This window comes from Cyclopterus lumpus, chromosome 10 (assembly GCF_009769545.1).
Source record: "Cyclopterus lumpus isolate fCycLum1 chromosome 10, fCycLum1.pri, whole genome shotgun sequence".
In the NCBI taxonomy this organism is placed as follows: Eukaryota; Metazoa; Chordata; class Actinopteri; order Perciformes; family Cyclopteridae; genus Cyclopterus; species Cyclopterus lumpus.
In genome coordinates, this window is record NC_046975.1 from 3,505,114 (window position 1) to 3,521,551 (window position 16,438).

At 42.9% G+C, this 16,438-nt stretch overlaps 1 protein-coding gene across 1 annotated transcript in view; it reads right to left on the bottom strand.

Moving 5' to 3' along the window:
- The window catches only part of LOC117737904 (GDNF family receptor alpha-4-like), a 45,341-nt gene extending 31,362 nt beyond the window's left edge, over positions 1–13,979 (bottom strand). The window contains exons 1-2 of the mRNA XM_034544148.1: positions 13,909–13,979; positions 13,458–13,681 (exon numbers count right to left, since the gene is read on the bottom strand). Of these exons, the coding sequence (XP_034400039.1) occupies positions 13,458–13,681; positions 13,909–13,979 (295 nt within the window). The remainder of the gene's footprint in view (positions 1–13,457; positions 13,682–13,908) is intronic.
- Positions 13,980–16,438: the final 2,459 nt, after the last annotated feature.

The window sequence follows — 16,438 nt, forward strand, 5'->3', positions numbered from 1 at the left end:
ACAAATAATACAAGGTCAAAATGTGCTTTGTGTTTTGTCTGATAATAGTAGTTTGCCATCGCTTTTGATCCAGTAATTGTAGCACCCTCTTTGGGTCCGTGGAGCTCTAAATGATATACTATTTCCTCAAATGTCAATATGAAGAATGTTGAGAAGAATGCAACGTAAAGTAGATGTTCTGAGTAGCTTTTCAGAACATCTGGCGAAGGTCGTCACAAGGAGGGAAGTGCTCTGCTAATAAATGGAGCCCGGACTGGCTCGTACTTTTACTGCCATCTCTGAGTGCCAAAGCAATATGTTTCATTTGCAATTAGTGCCTGGTGGTAATTAAATAATATACTATTCGGAGGCACCACATTGATTAAAGGACAAACACATGAATGGATTCACAGGAGAGGGGCCCTAAAGCGTGGAGAAAGATTGCATGCTGCGATCAGAGGCATATGACCCCTGTGGGTTTCTGAACTTTGTCTTGTGCCTCTCATTCATTCCAGAAGTGAAATAATAATAGTTTTTCATTTTTGATTGAAAAAACTAAATTAATTACTAAAATGATTGAAATATGTCTGCATTTCCTAGTATGGAAATATGGCCCGATTGATAATCGAAAAGCCCTGTCCTATGGCAATGACGTGCACGGTGTAGGTCAATGCACCTTCACCTCACCTCCCACATCACGTGGCACGGAGCATCCTGTGCCACGTGAAACCTGCGGGATTGGTTTCCAGCACAAAGCGCACCAGTGCAGTTAATCCACAATGTGATCCCACTTCTATTATTACATCTGCACAGTCTCACTGGTCCATCAGGTCAGAATATACTGGCTGTTATCAGCTCTTACCCTTCTCTCTCTGAGAATATCTCCCTCTTTCTATATTTGCTACAGAAAGACTCAGAGCTGTGGCGAAGAAACAGGGAAAAGAAGTGTTTCTGAGGGTGGAAGTACTCCCACCACTGTGATGGAGAGGAAGGGATGCGTTTCACATTGCGCGTTTGCTTGGAACCAAGAGTGGAGTTACTGGTCGGGTGGAATGAGTAGTGATGGCAACCACAGCCGGATGAACAGACAAAAAGAGAAAGCCATGTATAAAACACCAAACTTAAATTGACATCAAAGAAAGAATCTCAGGGGGAAATAGAGACCACAGTGTCAAAGAGATGAACTGGAGACATAATCCCGTGGATTCTTACTAAATGATGTGTCAGTTTCAGATAAATTGGATCAACGTTTTTGGGGACTGTGGTAATCAGTGAATGAACCGGAAGCTGGATTAATTATTCACAAGCACTTTACTGTAAAGCTGAAGCAGAGCTTTCGTATCCAAAAGTGCAACGTCCAGTTGCTTTTGAATTTGCAGTAATGAGTGTGTGTGTGTGTGTGTGTGTGTGTGTATTCAGCTATTTCCTTTCTTTAGAATTGTTCATTTAAAAACAAATATGGTCAGTGGCTGAAACGTTTACATTTGAACTCTAGCCCTCTGCGTTTGTTGAAAGGAGATTTCAGGACCCAGACATTGGGACTGTTTACTAAAATTAATACATCACTTTTGGACAGAACAATGTAAATTCCACAATGCACCTCAGAATAAGACGACATGGACTGTGTTCTGTGTATATTAACTGAAGGTCCACGGTTTCTCCTGGAGCTTCCAAAAACATGGAAACCAACGTCAGTGTTGATTTATTTTGTCACGTAACTTGCGTAATGTTGTTACAGCACTTCAGTGGTTATTTTAACCCAAACTAGGATATTGTCCTAAACCTAACCAAGTAGTTATTTTTCCTAAACCCTACCCCTGTGACGAGGGGATATTGACACATGTTGGTGGCTTTCGTAGAAGAACAAATATCCTAAGATACCATACGAACAACTGCATGTGGACATGTTGATCAAAGAAGGGACAGCCCTGATATGGTCCATTTTGAACTCAAAGCTAATGAGACCTTTAAATCATCTAGTGATTTGCTTCGAGACCCAGAGAACAAGCAAAAATCAGCCTTGCCAATCATCTTGGAGGCTCCAACGTCACGCCAAAGCAGCAGGTTTCATTGGCGCCCATTCAGGGCTGACGGCTGAGGTCTGAAGGCCTCTTAATGGAGAGGAGAGTGGAGACCGACTCCTGTGATTAGAGGACATCTAAGAGCTTCCCCATGGACTTTGGCTCCCCATTCAGTGCTTCCGTAGAAAAAGCTTAAGTTGAGAGACAATAATTGGAGTCTGAGTGACCTTTTAATGGAGCAAAGATGTCATCATATTGGTCAAATTAGTTCTGCAGCACCAGGATAGGTCAACCGACCTAATAATAATAATACAAGAAACAGAAAAGTGGTGTGAACAAGAGCATGTGGAGCAGTTTGCGGAAAATCAACGATATGAGCTGAGCTTTGCCTTCCGTTCTCCACTTGATGCCACAGAAAGCCAGCACTCCCCCCCCCCCCCCCCCCCCCTCCCTCACACATCCAAAATGAACCAGAATCCTTTGTGCAAGAGTTAGTGTCACCTGCAAATTCTTAATCACATTTCACAGTCACTCCGAGGCTCTGAGTCACTAAGCCCCCACAGTGTCTCATTCTCTCACTTCCTTGTTTATGAAAAACGGATGAAATAGAGCAGCCGTAATTAGCGTAATTGTGATCAAAGAGCAAATAATGGATAATGTCTGAATGGTTGCAAAGGTCTCAGACAGTGATGAATGCCTCCCATTTTAATTTCCATTTCACAACGGAGCCCCTGCCGTGTCCCTTTGTGCTATTGGAGCTGCTACATCCAGCCCCTGTGTTTCTGCAAACTGGGATCCGTTTGTGGTTTTCACAAGAAAAACGCTGGAAAAGAATGAGTCATTTGAGGCATATAGGATAACTGTAGGGGGATTGGGATGTCAGGCTTTAAGACACATTTGAAACCCAGACACTGGAGACACAACAGGATGCCAACTGTCGTGAATCGAACCTCGAAAAGCAAGACCAGCGCTGCTCAAGGGCACAATAGGCAGCAGCGGTGCAACATGGGGACGTTGAGAAAGGGTCAAAGGACTTCCGACACGTGGGAGGGATGACATCTTTAATATTTGCTTTCTCTTAGTACCATCCACAGGGCAAATTGTATACTTTCCCTTTGCCTTCTTCTGGATACCTCATACATTAATAAACAGATTGGAATGACCATGTCATGACCACATGACATTCATGATCCCCAGAAGATAAACCCTTTATTACCCACCTTACCTTTTGCATGCGCAGAACTTAGGACACATTGTTATTCCCAGTGCCGGTGAAGCACATATTTGGTTGTGTCTGTACAAAATGTATTGACAGGCATAACAAACAGCCTCTATCGTTGTCCTAGCACTTGAGGCATTAAGTCCTGCTCACATAATAATAAATGTACTTTATTCTTTAGGAGCAACTTTATTATAGATTATACTTACAGTATAAGTACAGTTGAGGCTAGCGTGCGTAATGCATTTCTTCTTATGTTTGTTGAAACTCTCTTGACATCCCAACATAGAATCAATAAATCAAATGCTCTTACAAAAAATGTAAATAAAAAGCTGTCGCAGGACTATAAAGAGAACTTGTTTTTTTCTTCATTCTGCTAACTTGACATCAGTGAGTACTAACGTTAAACGTGTTCGTTGTTTACATTCATTATGATCATTTTGGAGGAGTGGCTTTGGCTGGAGGCCTCTTGGTTGGGTTTTTATCCAATGAACAGAAGTGACCATATTTGGGATGTGGAGGAGTCACGTCTTATACGTCTTATACAGTAAGCCCCGCCCTAAAGCATCCCTGCTTTATGGTCTGTTTGACTCTAAATGGATTATAGTTTACTAAATGAACATCACGCTGTATTGAAGAAGACTTCAAACTAGAGATTGAGACCATGAACTCATGTTTACAATGTTTACTGAGGGAATAAATCAAGAGAGAAGTAGAGTCACTTTCTATAGACTTCCATACAACCAGAGGAGTCGCCCCCTGATGGCCATTAGAGAGAATGCAGGTTTTAAGATACTTCTGCATTGGCTTCACTTTGCAGAAAAGGAGGTTGTCGCCTGGTCTAAATACAATTGACGAGAGAAATAAATACAGACACGTTCCATATTGGCAAAATTAAACAAGATCCATCACCAGAGAGGATCCTCATCCTTTATTATAAAAGAGAATAGCACGCCTGTCAGCGTTAAAAACCCAGATGTTGAGGGAATAACCCAAGAGAGGAGAGTAAGTTTCTCATAGTCGCCCCCTGCTGGTAGAGAGAATGCAAGTTTAAGACAGTTTTTCAGTTGGATGAATACAAAATCGACCTTTCTCCTCCTGGTTTCTCCAACGTTGTCGACCCCATCTTAAACTTCTGCATTTGAATTAGCAGTTTGGAGAATAATTATTAAGGACTACTTTATTGGTTGTTCTAGTGCTTTGAAGCAACGTCTAAAGCCTTCATCAATGATTGTTAACTATTGTTAAGACAGTTCTCACGGTACACATATACATATACAGTATATTTGGCAATACAAGAGGTATTTACCTAATTTACTTTATTATTTAATTTACTTAAATACTGTCACACCCACGCACACATATACACATTAAACATGGTTTTGCCAGGCTAGACACGATTATCACTAAGCTTCTGTAATACAGATTTTATTTGCTGAAATATGTTGAAAATGATGATATATTCCCAATGGACTCATGCCTCAGTCCCCTCTTTATCTTTTGTTGGGTTTGATGCTTCTCACGCTTCACTACCGTTAGACAGAAATGGAGGAAGTAGAAAACATGCATGCAGTGTTTCCAAGCATATTTATGATTTGAAGAACCAAACTAAATGTCTGGCAGAGGCCCCCCTGCCGACAGAGAGACTGTCGGAGAAGACTAACGGATTGCCAGTCTCTGACACATCTGTCATCATTATAGCAGATGGGCCTGAGGTCATGCCGCAGCTGACCTGGGATCAGCCCTGGCTCTGACCACACAGAGCAGCGGTACCTTCAGGGACCCCTGTCTCCAGTCTGACACTGAGTTTGAGTAAGGACACACCAACACACACCCATACGGCACTCAATCTAAAGCCTCCTCATACTTGACACACAACCACACACACACACACACACACACACACACACACACACACACACACACACACACACACACACACACACACACACACACACACACAGACAGCCATGGAAGCAGAAGCCAACACACCATCTGTCGCCCGTGTGTTTGAGTTCCAAATCCCAGTTATCAACAAAACACACAGAAGACCTCCAAACTAACTCTCTTGGATACACCATTCCCTTTGAGAAGAACATTATAACACACACACTCATGCACACACACACACACACACACACACACACACACACACACACACTGATCAGATAGAAGCAGGTGGATGGAGGCCAGGTGAGTTGCTCATTTTAAATGTGACAGAAGAAGAAAGATAGATTTCCTCACTTCTTTCACCAAGTTCACTCACCTCACAGCACTTCTAACCCTCTCTCTCTCTCTCTCTCTCTCTCTCTCTCTCTCTCGCTCCATCTCTCCCCCATCTCTCTCTCTTTCTCTTAATTCAATTAAAAATGCTTTAATGACAAAAAAGCAGAACAATCAACAATTACATCGCACCTTATTGTCTCAAACAGATAAATAGACAGCCGATAAATTAAATGAAATACAGTCAAATTATAAATAATCATAAAATTATAAAATAGATTATAAAATACAACCTGACTAGTTCTAATTAACTTTTGTTCTCTGATATGGCTACATACTTTGCAGGTGAATATATGAATTGTGGTTCCTCTGATAACAGTTTCATCACATGTTGTCTCTGCTGCTAACCTGGTTTTGGAATTGCTTTTTTTCTGACAGCTTCATACATCGGGCAAACAAAGATAAAATAGGACCATTAGGTCTCTTTTTGTGGGGACAGATTCTCTCCTCTGGGTTTCCAAACCTCGTGATAACAACCTGTTACTATCCCTCGTTTATGGTCGCCGAGTCTGTAGATTCTGATTATGCATCTGGGTTTTTAACGCTGACAGGCGTGCTATTCTCTATTTCAATAAATGATGAGGTTCCACTCTGGTGATGGATCTTGTTTAATTTTGCCAATATTGAACGCGTCTGCATTTATTTCCCTCGTCAATTGTGTTTAGACCAGGCGGCAACCTCCTTTTCTGCAAAGTGAAGCCAATGCAGAAGTATCTTAAAACCTGCATTCTCTCTAATGGCCATCAGGGGGCGACTCCTCTGGTTGTATGGAAGTCTATAGAAAATGACTCTACTTCTCTCTTGATGTATTCCCTCAGTAAACATTGTAAACATGAGTTCATGGTCTCAATCTCTAGTTTGAAGTCTTCTTCAATACAGCATGATGTTCATTTAGTAAACTATAATCCATTTAGAGTCAAACAGACCATAAAGCAGGGGATGCTTTAGGGCGGGGCTACTGTATAAGACGTATAAGACGTGACTCCTCCACATCCCAAATATGGTCACTTCTGTTCATTGGATAAAAACCCAACCAAGAGGCCTCCACCTGCATTCTCTCTAATGGCCATCAGGGGGCGACTCCTCTGGTTGTATAGAAGTCTATGAGAAAAGGACTGATTGATTGATTGATTCCCTCAATAAACATCGTAAACATGAGTTGGTCTCAATCTCTAGTTTCAAGTCTTCTTCAATACAGCGTGATGTTCATTTAGTAAATTATGGTCCATTTAGAGTGAAGCAGACCATAAAGCAGAGTATGCTTTAGGGCGAGGCTACTTTCTTCAACCCCCCCCCCCCCCCCCCCCCCCCCACACACACCCCCACACCCCCCATGACTACGTCCACCTCATATAAACACTGTTAGATTGATGGAGCTCTTGGTGTTTGAGCAGATAGGTTTCTTGATGAATCTCAGAGATGGGCAGCTTCCCTGCCACTTAAAAAGTCTGTGTGATGGCAGTATTCGGGAGCAGGAAGTGGACTGCTCCTTTTAATCATGTGCAGCGACAGAGGGAATGTCCCCAGCTCTGCCCTGGTTTGGACTGTTTCCGTGGATCTTGAGGGTTTTCCTTACCGAGCTGTCGACTCGTGTGACATTTTTCAAATGAGTGTTTTTTCCCAAGACAGATGACACCGGTTCATTAGAGCCTCCCCTCCCACACACTTCACTTCCCAATGTGGACATGTTGAATGACGTTACTAAGTCATTTTAGTCCGATTTTAATTTAGAGGAGTTTATTTCCTTGTACTATAGGCCATTGGTTCTCTCTCACATCACCCCCTTTTTTTTCCTTCTCCTTGTCGCTCGCTCCCTGTCTCTTTTTCATCTGACCCGTGCTGATCGCCTCTCCTATTCTGAGCAGCCTTTCACACTTATCATCAAAGCAGGTTTATGATGCTCATTTCTCGGGCCTCATTGCTCTTCATAGACGTCATCGCCTGTCACCAGAGATCAATACAGATAAGACAATCTCTCTCTCTCTCTCTCTCTACCGACTGAGGGACTCGTGTGGTTCAAAACACACACCCCTGCAGCGCTGTGGAAGCTTCACACTTCCAAACACCTGACACCTGTGTGTGTTTTATGTGCTATAAACAGAGCCGGTGTGACGAGGTCATTTCAAAAGTAAGACCACTATCATCTTTGTATCAATATCAGCCGATATTTTCCTTTCATCTAAAGGGGCCTTCCATTCATTTATTTGCTTTAGCACAGTGGTCACGTTAAGCGCTACTCAACTTGTGGAAACGTGTTCAACGTTTGTGGCGGTTAGCGGATTAACTAGCAGATCAGCTGATCCGCGCTGTGTTTTGCGGCTTGGTGAACTTTGACCTGTGCGAGATGTCTTGAACTTGCTGAACCTTTTGAGGGAATGGAGAGCCGGAGAGTCCAGAATGGAGGCGGCTATCGTAGCTTGTTAGCCAAGTATTTAAAGTGAGTAAATGACCGTTCTGAGACAGAAGGCAATAGTATTTCTGTACTTATTGTCTCACAACAAAACTAAGCTAACACACTAGCTAACTGATCATTAGCAAGCTTGCTAGCATAAAGAGCTTTATTTTCCTTCGTCAATCAGGTTTTATTGATAGAATGCTAAATGGACTGTACTTGTACAGCGTTTTTCTAGTCTTCCAACCACTCAAAGCTCTTTAACACTACATGACATCATTCACCCATTCATACACTGATGGGAGGAGCCACCGTGCAAGGTGCCATCTGATCAGCTATTATTTGGGTTTGCTAATTACTTTTGCTGTGCCCCTCTGTCAGGTGACCAGACCTAAAGAAAATAACCATTGGTACGTCATCAGGGTTATCTGGAGTTCAGTCTGGCAGACTGTAAATGTTTAACAGAAAGCCTACATTACAAACTGTAGGTAAATAGGCTGAACTTGTATCTCTCTTTGTTTTCATTATTATTATTCATGTAAATATGTAAGATGCGCATGTGCATGGAATGGCGTAGTGGCTGTTACAGAATATATGCACTGTATGTGAGACAGTGTGTAAAACAAAAGGGTGGTTTTGATAAACGTTACCCTGAACAAAGCTTTTTTTACCCTGTAACATTAAATAGTCATGAATAAATAAGAAAAAATCTGATTATAAGTTTGAAAAAAAACATATTGTATTAACAGTTTAGGGCTGGTGAAGTGGCTAGCACTGTCACCTCAGAGGGTCCCGGGTTCAGATCCCTGTCTGGGCAGTCCTTCTGTGTGGAGTTTCCACGTTCTCCCCGTGGCAGCGTGGGTTTCCTCTGGGTTCTCCAGCTTCCTCCCACAGTCCAAAAACATGCAGCTCAAGTTAATTGGACTCTAAATTGGCCATAGTTGTTAATATGAGTGTGACTGGTTGTCTAACTCCATATGTGCCCTGAGATGGACTGGCGACCTGTCCATGTGAACCCTTTACCCAATGTCAGCTGTTATCGGCTGCAGCGCCCCGCGACCCTAAAAAGAATAAGCGGTTTGGATAATGGAACGGAATTAACAGTTTGACACACAACTAATCTGCTTAATGTCTCTGCAGTTTGATCCCATTTGATTGACAGATGTTTCAAATGTTCTGATTGGTGCATGAGAATATGTGAAATAACAGAGCCCCGCCCACTCGAAACCAGCGAAAAGAACTCCACAAAACGTCACAGACACACACTCTCATTATAAAGTATAACCACCAGCTGTTTTGTTGCCACCAATCTAAAGCTTTGTTCATAGCGAAGCGCGAGCCTCCACAGATGGTGTGCGAGCTCCGAGCATGAACGGAGGCTTTTACACTTTGAGTGTGACTCATAGATATGCCCAGACTGTAGGTGTAACCTGCAAAAAAAACATAAATGACGAGAGGGATTGTAATTATCTTTAAACTCATATCTCATATTCATGGACTACTTTATTGCCTTTGTACAAACCCTGTAAATAAACAAGTTAAGTAGTACATGCATTATAAAGAAATAAAGGTTGAATATCCTGTAAACTATTTGATTTGGCTTCACCTTAATGAAGATTTTTAAGTGTGCGATTACAAAATGAAGATGATTGAGATTGAGGTTTTCAAGAGGAACAAAAAAGGGAAAGTGTACGTTGAGGGGGAACCTAAGAGGAGCAGGTAAACAATCAGGATCAGTATCAGTATAGGTCTTCAAAAACCCACTACAACATGAGTCCTGTCACGCACACTCCCAACCCTCAAAACATACACAAACACGCACACCTGCCTGCGCACCGATAAGACGTCAACCACCGCCGCCCAGAATGTGTTTGCACACAGGCGTCGGTCGACTGCACTTCCTCATTGGACGACTTATACAATTTATTCTGACGCGCCGCTGAATCCGAGGGGGAATTTAGATTGAGATTGGAGAATGAAAAAAAAAAAGAAAAGAGAAAGGAAGATCAGACGCGACCTGAAAGCGGTTGCGGGAGAGATAGAGAGAGAGAAAAGGGTTGGCGGGGGGGAGTAACCTGAGGCGAGGGAGACAGGGAGATATATGAGCCTGTCACTCAACATTACTGTGTCACTACAAGCTGGACAACCATTAATGCGGCTAATGAACACAGCGGGGTCATGCTGCAGCACAGGCCGTGCGCACGTAAAGCCACTGTAGGGGAATTCATTAGTCCTGCTACAGCAGTGATATAATCCACTGATTCCCAACCAGGAGGTGCGTCTGCTGTTATGATAAATTGAGGAGAAATGATGACTACATATCCACATGTGTGTTTAGGAGGAAAATAAACACACAAATGTGCATTGAAATTGGTGTGAACTTTATTGTTGCAATAACCTGCCAACTATATTAGTCGGACCGTCAAGACACGTCTCAATCTTCCACCAACCTGAGTCACATGTACCAGCTGCCATCGAGAGCACCGTACGTGGTTACAACTTCTCCCACTTAAAGCGGTGGAAGTGCAAACGCCCACCGGCGCTGCTGCAAACTAGAGAGGTGCGGATCTCCGCCAGGTGTGTCTGCGCCGACCACTGTCATGTCTGATTGAAGGAATACTAATTGCTCCTCGCAGGGAATCCAACGTGATTTTCACTCTGACACGTCTGACAACCTGCTCCCGTTCTGTCAATACATTTTCAATAAGCGAGAATCACCGCAACCGCGAGAGGTCCTTGAGCATGTGGTTGCGAATGAGCCCAACACAAACCACCATTGGGCCAACGGGCTAAGCAAATTAGCCGTGGAGGGACAACAAGACCCCCCCCCCCCCCCGTGCTTCGACAATAAAAAAAAAAGTGCAAGACTGACGTTATTATTTTTAGATTTGTACGTATCCTATCTGACAGATTAAATCATGTGTATAATCATGGAATTATTTTTGGGGAGTTTTTCCTGATCCGATGTGAGGTCAAAAGTCAGGGATGTTGTATGTGTACAGATTGTAAAGCCCTCTGAGGATAATTTATAATTTGTGATATGTGTGGATGTTCAGGAATACAACGGAATGATAATAATAAAAACATAAAGCAAATTTGAGTGGTAATGATCGATGGCAGAAGAGAAAACTTTGAATAGACCACCTCGTTGGGATTCATTACTGATCAAATCAGTTTCATACTTGTGCCTCAGTGTTTCTACAGTATGGAATGCCATCCACTGCTGTTATCTTATCTTCAGGCCTTCGAAGGATTTGCATAAATCCTTCACAGGAAAGGGTTTTTGGCCCACTGACAAGTCTGGTTCTACCCGTATGATTTTCAGCTACTGAGCAGCTTGTGTCCCTCTGTTCAGTCACGGTCACTGCCAGCGATCACTACCAAGGTCACTCCCAACAATCACTTCCAACGATCACTCCCAACAGTCACTCCCAACGGTCACTCCCAACGATCACTCCAAATGATCACTACCAATGGTCACCCCCAATGGTCACTCCCAACAGTCACTCCCAATGGTCATTCCCAATGGTCACCCCCAATGGTCATTCCCAATGGTCACCCCCAATGGTCACTCCCAACGGTCACTCCCAATGGTCACTCCCATCGGTCACTCCCAATGGTCACTTCCAACGATCACTCCCAATGGTCACCCCCAATGGTCACTCCCAACGGTCACTCCCAAAGATCACTCCAAACGGTCAATCCCAATAGTCATTCCTATCGGTCACTCCCAACGATCACTCCCAACATCAGAGAGCGAGGCACTGGTCTGTGTGTCTTTGTTCGGCTTTGGTAGTTCAGCCTCTTTACACTCACCCATCTGTAATGTATGTAATAAAGTACGTAATAAAGAGCAATGGACACTCACTAAAATTACCCTTTAGCTCATTGCCTTAAACACCTGTCCGGAGTTTAAGACTTTACCACAACGCCGCCATTGTGCAATAAACAATAGAGACGTTCTCTCAGAGTGCGTTTATGGTGCTGTAAAGACGCCCCCCTTTTTCTTTTTTTTCTTTCCGACTTCTGAGTGGCCACGCACAGGCTCCCAAACACAGCAACACCATACAATACACACAAAGACACAAAGGAACATCGTCAGGACAGCGCCACGCTCACACCAGGCGGAAAGTTCCTTAATTACAAAGTGGTCGTCCACGAGCAGCATAAATGTCAACACCGAGGTGTACAATCTAGACTTTTTTCCCCCTTGTGCATGTATAAGAAACAATTTATTTCAATGATTCGATCTTTAATATCTTAAATTCTTTGTATATATTGTATAAAGTTTGTTTACATTTTGTTGTTAAAGGTCTATAGATCCAAAACAGTGGTTCTGAATAGAACATTTACTGTAAGTAGATATCCAGTGGTATTTTTACAAAAAACAAGATTTAAGTGTGGAGGCACAATGAAAAAATATCAAGTTCCTTGATTGACACTTTCTTTGCACACACACAAATAAACTATGGGCCCCTGAAATCAATGAACTTCTTGCTGGAGTATTTTCGAGGACAAACGACTTAAAGTGGTCATTAAAGCTGAGGCGCTCAATTTAAAATATGAATGTGACGAAAATAGCATCACAAATTACAATTGTTTTCAAAACTGATCCGAAGACAATCTCATTTTAGCAACATTATATATGTAAAATTAAAATGTAAATACTTGTTTTTATTCTGAGGAATTATTAGAGCTATAAAACAAACAACCCAAACCCTTCCTGCAAGAGGGTGTGTGGGTCTGTTTCAGTCCGCAGCTGGAAGGGCGGAGCCTAGTGGCGCTTCTGACGATGAAAACAAAAATCCCTTGAGATATTAATTGGCTTGCTTGAATTAAGATCACAGGACCTCAGCCAAAAACGGAATTATTGAGACAAAAATATACTTGCATAATTTAAATATTCTGTAACTGCTAAATAAAAAATATATATCTTGTTTTACTCTGCTGAAAAGTTGAGTAGGAAAACACGCACACACGCACGCGCGCGCACGCACGCACGCACACACACACACACACACACACACACACAACACAACACCCCTGTAAACGTGTGCGTATGTATTTTCTCATTTTCTTAAAAAAGCCTCCTAAATTAGTGTTTCGCTACAAAACACTCAACACGGTGCATCTAGTTATTGTGCATAAATGTATGTTACAATCATAATGCCAATGTGACGTCCATATCAAATAAAGTCAAAGTCACACGAACACACACTTCTTCCCATCCATCGCCCCGTGGCTCCAATGCCGTGAAATTGACCCGAACGAGCCATAAATATATGTGTGTATAAACACACACACGCATATGTATATATATAATTATTATTATTATTATTTTTAAGCGCACCTCGGAGTAATGATAACTACAAGACTTCTACCTCGAAACGACTCGAGCATCCTCATCTCTATCCAACTTGTGACTGAAGCTCCATCTCGACAAAGACCGAAAATAATCTTTTTAAACATCTCACCAAACAGAACAGTTTCTCCCTTCTTCTCCCTTCTTCTTCTTCTTCTTCTTCTTTTAAAATAATTGTAAAAGTCAAATCAGTGAACGTACCTGAGAGGAAGAGCGCGAGCACGCTCCCGATGAGAAACATGTTTGCAGTGTTCGGGACACCGGAGAGGTGGCGGTGTGGGGTGCGGGGGTGGGGGGGTGGCTGGGGGTGCAACACGGGGACGAGAGACTCCAGCAGCACGGCCGTGCGCCCTGCAGACGGACAGCCCAGCCTGCCGCTACATTCACCGCCGCGCCCACCGCACACGTCCGGGTCGCCCTCTGCTCTTTGCCCGTGGACGAGCGGGGTGTCTCAAGTTTCAGATCCTCAGCAGGAGGACCGGGGGAGCAAAGTGCACGCGCCGGGGAGGCAGCCTCTGCGTGTGGGGTTGCTCTGTGCCAAAGGCGTCCAGCTCCACGCAGCGCCGCTTTGGGGTGTGGGGAAGGGGGGAGTGGGGGAGAGAGAGAAATATATATATCCCAACTACTGGATGGAGGAAATGTCAAGCGTCACCGGGGGATGCAGCTCTGCCCGCGGACAGTCATGGCGACGCGGCTCCGCTGGTCAGGGGGGTCCCGGTACATTCTGCGATCATGATGATGACAGCCAGAGGAGGCTGGGGTTATTAACTGATATCCCTCCTTCTCCTCCTCCTCCTCCTCCTCACCCTCACCCTCCTCCTCTTCCTCTTTAGATCATCGTCACCTTTAGGGACAGTAAGGACTGAGTTCATTAGAACTGAGTATTTAGTCTGATTTATGAAGTGGATTTAATAAAGAAGAAACAAATTACATTGAGGTAATCATCAAATAATTAGCATTTGATGCAATCCAAGTGGCTTTTAAAATCAGCGCCCAAGAGCACAAAATAAAACCCCAAATATGAATAATAGTGTGTTGCCATTGACCCACAGATGAAAATGATTTTCCTCCTCCCCCGTAGTTCATTGGAAAAGCATGCTAAACATGAATGGTTTGTAGGTTATGGAATGCTTACGCCACAATAAAATCAGCAAAGTCTCTAACAAGATAAGCAGTGCTCTTAAAGTGAACCACAAAGTCCTTATTATTCATCTGAATGGTTTTGAATATTGCATGACCAAATGCTTCTGCATCTTTTTTACTTTCTTTTTCCACAACTGAAAGGTGGTCATTGACATGAACTGGTTGCTTTGGCAGAGGCCTAAACAGCAATTACAATTTAATTAAGTTAACTTTACCCCTGTTCATCATTTCACTCCAACCAATCTTGTAATTTGATTTATGACATATATAAATACATATATATATATAAATGTATTTTGTTCTCTTGGATGTCCTCAACCTCAGCAGCAGGCAGCTGTTTTCAGTGAAAGAGTTGTAAACTGTCCACTTCCAGTCTGAGACGGGCTGGTCAACATGTGGAGCATTTAGTGGCTAAAGGGACAGAGAGAGAGACCAAAAGCAGAGCTAAAAGGAGAGTGAATATTGCATTAGTCAGGTGGTCAAAAACACTGTGATCTGTATCTGCTGGATATGTAAGTAACTGTTAACTTTATATTGTAATATGTCAATTATGTGATTACAGTTTGTGCAAGAGAAGAAAAAAAGAGTGAACCGTAGAAAACCGACACAAATTAAATGAAACATGGATGTTGAACTTGAAAGTCAGGTTTGTGATGAAAACCCAAATAACATAAAAGTCACAATACACTAATGTCAAATAATTGAAACTCGTCACATGCAGATGCTTGGTTATGAATAGGTGAAGGTAACTAAACTACATGGAGAGGTTTATAATAAGATGATGATGTGGGTTAAGAAAACACTTGAGAGCCTGGAGCTTCAACCCCTTTTCACACCAATGCGTCATACACTGCAGCTCGATCAGTGCTCCTAAGTTTCAAACAATACCCCTCGACCATCAGTTCAGGACGTGTCAGGGACGGCGTGCCGATAAACGCTCGTTACACGCAGTGTCTTTTCAAGATTAATTTCTGTCTTCACAGCGAGGTAACAATTCCACTTTGTTGGCTTTGGAAAGGGAGAGTGACCAGCGAGTGACAACATGTTCACATTCACCTTTGGAGTTCCCACTGGACCCAAACAGTGGTCTCCTGGATGAAAGTCCTGTGTGTGTTTGATCCGTCCACCTCATCTCCAGCATGCGCTTCGTGGACCTTCTATCAGGGGGGGCGGTGGCAAAGTTCACTTCATCTCTATGAAACATATACATGTTTCAATGTGTATTGTGTTGACCAGATGTGATTTAGTTTAGTATATGCACGTTAAAGATGTCTTCAGTGAGAGCTTATTATAATTCCCCAAAGGAATATCAGAGAAATATACACCGAATACACAGAGGAATATGAGGACCATTGCGGCCATTTTAACAAATTCCGCGGGCGTGGTCAATCAGAGGGTCGATGGTTTGATTCCTCGGCTCCCCCAGTGCATTTCCATGTGTCCTTGAGCAAGGCACTTCATTGCTCTTGCAGGCTGTTCCTGCGACGTATAAATATTAGTGAGTCCTGAGCTTTGAGTGGTTGCAAGACTAGACAAGCGCTATACAAGTACAAGTTCATTTACTATTTAATGGCCTCAGGCGACAAAGGAGAGGGGAACTATAAAAGAAAGCAAATTTGGGAGGATTTTGCAATATTAGAATATTTCCCATTAAGTAGCCCCTACAGCAGGGGGGTCATTCAGCGGGCTGCGGGGGCTCCCCCTGTTAAACCACTGTAGCGTCACTTTTATTTTCCTTTGCACTGAACAGCACAACAGAAGAAGAAAAGAATGACACTCTTACAGCCTGTGGTATGAAAATGTCTCCACATTAATCATTGCAAAAAACAATTCATGTCCCTGTCTTTCGTGAAGTTCCTCTAGGATGTGCTCCAGTCTCCGAAAAAGCAAAATAAGTCATTTCAACTGAAGTAATACCTTTTTTTCTTGATAAATATTTGTGTTTCTGTATATTTACCTGTACCTTTGCTGACATCTTCCATATCTTTATCAGCAACAGATCATTCATAAAATACACACAACTGAATGTGTGGACATCT